Source organism: Pundamilia nyererei, unplaced genomic scaffold, assembly GCF_000239375.1.
Source record: "Pundamilia nyererei isolate P.nyererei 1_Seehausen unplaced genomic scaffold, PunNye1.0 scaffold00012, whole genome shotgun sequence".
Classification (NCBI taxonomy): domain Eukaryota; kingdom Metazoa; phylum Chordata; class Actinopteri; order Cichliformes; family Cichlidae; genus Pundamilia; species Pundamilia nyererei.
Window position 1 is genome coordinate 5,728,793 of NW_005187413.1, and position 6,118 is coordinate 5,734,910.

Here is a 6,118-nt window from a genome sequence, read left to right on the forward strand (position 1 = left end):
GAAAGTACTCCGTTTGTTAGATGGAGTACATGTTTACAGTGGAAATCTTCAACGGGGTAAGTTCAGGGACATTGTGTGAGCTGTGTTAACTGGTTTAATGAAACAAGGAAACATCTCACAATGATGCTCATGCAGATGCAGACTGTGTCGAGTTGTGTTGCTCTTATCTAATCTTTAAAAAAAAGCTTGACTGATATAAAACTGCTCCTACTCATGCAGGCTGATTCCCCCCCTTTCAACAGCTCATGGTTTAATTATTGTAAGGTGAGATATATGTCTTAGTATTAATAATTGAATTTCTTTTTTTTTTGTTCAGACTTTTCTCGCTTGGATAAGACCGCTCCAGGTTTCAATTTTTGATGAAAGCATGTGTATGTTTTTCTGATTCAGACCTTCAACACAAACTGGTTTATTACAGTAAACTATGAGGTAAAACTGAATTGAGATTTTCAGATCTGTACCATGGAGTCCATTCCAGTTTAAAGATTACAGATTAAATGAAAAACAGTTCTTATTTTAGTACAAGTAACCTGAGAAACACGCCATAGAAACTCATGAATGATGCCCGTGCCGGGTTATTAAGAGAGAGGGGATGAGGGACATTGGCATATTGTTGAAAATGTCCTTGTTATACGTCCCATACAAGAGAGGAAATATAACAGTTTCAGCACACTGAAAAGTTAAATGAAATACTTATGCTGGTAAGTCACAAGCTTTGCAGATTTTGGTGAATATTATTGAAACTGCCACAAAGAAAATTAAGTGGCACTATATTATGAGAAATAGAGTTCTTGTCTTTTTTTTTCTAGAGCTATTTCTCCATTTTGCACAGGAGAAAATATGAATGTATTAATTGACAGTATATGTGCATCATAATTTGCTAAAAAAAATGCTAAAATTACCCAATATGGCTTAAAAAGAAGATGGCTACACTGTGGTCATATAGGGATGGACGTGGTCAGCAACATTACTCGGGTAGGCTGTGGCATTTACACAGTGCTCATTTAAATGATCTTCACTTGGTACTACAGGACCTAAACTGTGCCAAAAAAATATCCCTTCATCATTACATCACCAGCAGGTTGAATCACTCATACAAGGCAGGATGGCTCTATCTATCATCTTGTTTAGGCAAAATTAGGTAAACTATCTCAACATTGCAGGAGAAACTGAGACTCAGCAGAGTAGCCAGTGTTTTTCCAGTCTCTGCTTGTCCATTATAGATGAACCTTTGTGAACTGTAGCTCAGTTTCCTGTTCTTAGCTGGAAGCACTGGCGCCTGTTGTGGTCTTTTACTGCTGTAGCCCATCTGCTTCAAGATTCAACATCGTCGTACAATCAGAGATGCCTTTCTGCATACCTTGGTTGTAACAAATGATTGTCTAAGTTACTGCTGCAGTCTGGCTATTCACCCCGATCTGTGAAAACAACCTGGCATTTTCTTCCAGAGAACTGCCTTTTGCTGGATATTTTCTCTTTTTCGAACCGTTCTCTGTAAGCCCTAGAGATGGCTGTGTGGGAAACTCTCAGCAGATCAACAGTTTCTGAAACACTCAGCTTGTCTGTCACCAACAACCATGCCGCATTGAAGGTCACTTAAATAACCTTTCTTCCCCATTCAGATCATTGGTTTGAAAAGCTGTAGTTGAACAGGTGTACTTAATAAAGTGACCAATGGGTACATTTGATGGAATCTTGCTGCAGCATGGGCATTGGGTTTTGTCCCAGGTTAATTAGGTCATGTGTTCAGCATTTCACATAAATGTTCTTGCCAAAGTCAGCACCTCAAACTAATGACAAAATAAAATTAGAAAAACAGTTTGAAGTTAATAGTGTTAATGACGTGAGGCTCGAAGGACTAGAACATTAGAACGTTTTATTTTTAGTTTTAGGTGTACATCATAAACAGGACATTAAATGTCATCAATTTTTTTTCTTTCAGATTGACTTCAATTTTATTTCATTACTGTATCATGCATGAAATAATATGCCAGCCTAAATAGGCTTACAAGACACCGATAACAAAAAACAGAATATAAACCAGAACACACCCACAGGTTTTAATCATACTCTGGTGATCATTATAAGCATTATTCAAAAACTTTGCCCTCAACATGAGACACCCAGCATTAAAAGCGCATAGGCAGCAACTTCACTTTGACATAAAAGTATCCAAACTACTTTAAAAAAAAACAACAAAAAACACACACACACAAACAGCAAAACATTCAGTGGGACATAATATTCATTACAAAGAGTTACCTCAGGGGAAGCTCTTTGCAGAACCTTTTCAAGCAACAGAGAAACAGCATATAAAATGAAATTTTCTTCCCCTTTGTCTTGTTTTTAATGAGAAGTGTACTCTGTGCAGTCACACACATCCATCTTCCCATCATCACCTCTTCCAGCTCAATTTCAGCCTCCTCTGATTTGTTTGATTTGACTGCACAGTGACTCACAACATTGCCACGCTCATTACAACATTATTTCAGACACTATGATTCACATATTAAAATATGAAATTCAGTTCTTTGTCCCTGCCCCCCATAAAAGCTGAAGTGACACTGTGCAAAAAGTAACAGTGTAAGGAAATGTCCTTAATTCCATTTATCCTTATTTTCTTTTTACAAGGAAGCTGCTAGCATAGCTAACACGGGAGTTACTGGGAGAAAGAGTTGCACCATGAAGCTCTGTGTATAGCCTGGATGCACTTGAATGCGTTTGTTACAAAATACTGACACAAATCCATTAAAGAAGTCTCAGATTTATAGTGTGCTGCAGCATTTTTGAATCATTTTCGACACTCTTTGGCTAATGACGTGTAGCGACGTGCTACACCTTATAACAGATAAGCAACTTATTCCCATCAAGGAGAGAAACAAAACCTTTCTACAGTTTGAAAGAAGACTGTGACTGTGACAAATAGTTTGTTCTGGTAGTAGTTTTGTCTTCATAATCAGGTTTTTGCTCATATATTTCCAATTTCATTATACTATGTATAATGATAATAAAGGCTTTCAATTCAATATATTAACCTATTAGACTTAATGGCAGGAAATAGATGTCAAAGCACGAACAGGTAGAACAAGATCAGAGGTTTTCTTTAAGGGAGTGTAGGTGACTGAATGTGCTTGTTTAGAGTTGCCATTCTTAATTAAAAAAACATAAAAAATAAAGACAGTAGGTGTCATAATTCAGCCCTTCCTCGATCACTAGTACCAAGCACCAAGATGCATCTAAAGTCTCGTACTCTGTTTAAATAATAAGAAGGAGAATGACTCACAATGTGGTTGTCATTTTCAAAGAAAATCTTCTCCTTGTTCTTTTTTTTAAACAATATTAATCATATTTCACATTATGTGTCTTATGGTATATTCCTAGCACAGAAAATCAATTAAAATTTCAAAATACAATTTTTACATAGTTTTTAGCAAAACTTTAAGCTCAAATTCTTCTGTGACACAGTCTATTATTATTATTATAATTACTATTATAATTAGTGTAACATAAACAAAATAAATAACATTAAACTGACATATTATCCTCAGCTTGAGTCTTGAGTCCAAAGAATTGGTGTTTATAAAAATAAAATGCGGAACATAAAAGGAATAGCACACTTTTTTGGTCAACGCTTGATGAGACATTTTTTCTTTTTGCTAATTCTGCTGTTGTCTCAACATTTAGACGCCTGCGATTGTGTTCTGCTCATTTACAGTCACAAAGGAATGTTAAGAATATTTTTAAAGACCCGTTTAAAGTTTCCATTGCAGAGCGGGTATATAAAAGGGTTTAGAGTAGAGTTGATGTAACCCAGCCATATGGTGAACATGTGCAGGTCATGGTGGACGCACTCTCTACAGAAGGCCATGACCATGAAAGCTATGAAGTATGGTATCCAACACAATAAGAAAGCAGCAATTATGAAGCCCAGCTGCTTGGCTGCTTTGTGCTCTTTGTGGATCCTCAGACTGTGGATGCGATGGCGTGATTGGTCAATGAACTTTTGCCACGCCTGTCTCAGAGTAATTTCATTATCCGCGTCTAATTTGGCATCTTCTACTCCTTCCTCGGCCCAAGGTAGAGCTTGGCTGGGGTCGTAGTTGTTGCTGAGCACAGATGTGTATCTCTGCACGTCTGATACCTTGTTGGTATCGCAGACTCCGCTCACTGGGTTTGGCACTGTCACATGGCATTCGTTTAAAGACGCTTGAAGTTTGTTCTCATTATTTCCACCTGAGCAAATCACGTCCTGTGGTGCCGATGGCTGGCTCTGGGGAACCTCGCAGTCTGGTTGCTTCTCCTCAGGAGACAAAGAGCACCTTTTAGTCTTTCGTGCCATTCTGAGACCTTTTGTTGTCATGGCAAGCAATGACGTCTGCTGGCACTTTACACCAATTTTTCTGTGTGCTCTCGATAGAGCAGTTTTACTGTTTTTATCAGCGTCTTCAAGGGGATCTGTCTGTTCGAGAGTATTCTGGTCTAGCAGTTTTTCTGTTTTGGATCCTTTCATTAAAACCTCACTTTCCCTCTTAGGTGACTTGGAGTCATTTTTCACAGGGGTTTGAGGATTTTGTCCATTGTCGTTTTCTCCAAATGAATCAGTTGGATGAATGATTCTCTCTCTGTCCCGTAGATGTTGTCTTACTGCCAAATAGATATATGTGTAAAACCACAACATCAAAACAGAGGGTACGTAGAAGTTGAAGACTGCGGTAATGACCTTAAACCACGTGACAAAACGGAAATCTGTGTCACACTTATTTTCCTCTTCAGGTTTGAGGTCCACGTGTGTGAAAGACCTCCATCCTAAAATAGGAATAATCCACATCATGGACAGCAGCCAGGCTCCAGAAATCATCACACTGGCTTTTCCCCGTGTTCGATATTTTAGGTACTTAAGCGGCTGTCTCACTGAGCGGTACCGATCCAAACAGAGGATAAATAAGCTGAAAATTGAGGCTGTGCTTGCCACGTAGTCCATAATCAGCCAAAACTGGCAGACAGCCCGCCCCAGCTTCCATTCATCCTCCAGCAAATATACCAAGTTCAAAGGCATGACCGTGGTCCCTACAATGAGATCCGCCACAGAGAGGCTAACAATATAGAGGTTCCCTACAGTGTGGAGGCTCTTCTCTTTCTTCACAGCATACAGTACGAGCATGTTCATTATGATCGTGAGAAGGGAAAGAAATCCTAGAAAAACTCCCAGCAGGGCGCTGTTGATGCGATCATGGAAGGTCAGGGTTTGATTGTTCCTCAATGAGTCACCATCACGGAGTCCACTCCAGCTGTTGTTGCTGAAGTTTACATAGCTGCTGGCATTGTGGTGTAGAGGGTCTGCTGAAGGTGACAGACTAGATTCCATCATGTTAGGTGAGATGGACACCTCTAGATCCTGTCACATTTTGGAAAGCTTTCATCCAGTGCTTGTTTAACTAAACAGCATGGCATGTGTGGAACGGCAGGTTTTAATCAGTGTGTTTACACTCAATGGATAATGACAAGTTGACTTTCACTCTGGAAAATGTGTATTCCTTCACTAGCCCTGGTCAGTTTATCCACAGTCTACGGTCCATTTTGTTGTAAACCCCAAGTAACAGCATCTGGAAAACACAAAAAATGGCAAGATTAGACATGTAAATGCTGTTAAACAACGTTCTGTATAGAGTTCATGATGTGGATGATTGATTTATAATGGATTACATAATTTCATGAATATAACTCAGGGTTAAAAAATGTCTTCACTTGAAATGTGTAAGAACTAATGTTGCACGAGAACAACCTTAGCGAGAGTATACAAGACTTTTCATGGACTGCAGGTGAGCAGATGTCTCTCATGAAGCGCTGCTAAGCTAAAGGTTTATTGAAAGCAAAGCAACACAAAGACTTAAAGACCTCTTTTCAGGACAAGCGGTCAACGAGGTTTTTGTCATTTTTTAAAAATGTCTATGTTTAACTTTTGAACTAAATATGTGTACTGGAAAGTTGCTAATGTGTTTGCACTGTTCACTCATATAACCAGTTCTCACGGCGTATTGGTGATGGTGTAACTAAGGAGAAGAGAAAGTCCAAGTAATAAACGCCCCTTTCAAAGAACCAACCTGTGTCTGTGTAGTCG

At 38.9% G+C, this 6,118-nt stretch overlaps 1 protein-coding gene across 1 annotated transcript; it reads right to left on the reverse strand.

Annotated features, from left to right (window-relative positions):
• Positions 1-3,585: 3,585 nt before the first annotated feature.
• On the reverse strand, positions 3,586-5,383 carry hrh1 (histamine receptor H1). Its single transcript, XM_005724663.1, has one exon. It carries the CDS (start codon positions 5,366-5,368, stop codon positions 3,716-3,718), a length of 1,653 nt encoding a protein of 550 aa, XP_005724720.1. The 5' UTR covers positions 5,369-5,383; the 3' UTR covers positions 3,586-3,715.
• Positions 5,384-6,118: the final 735 nt, after the last annotated feature.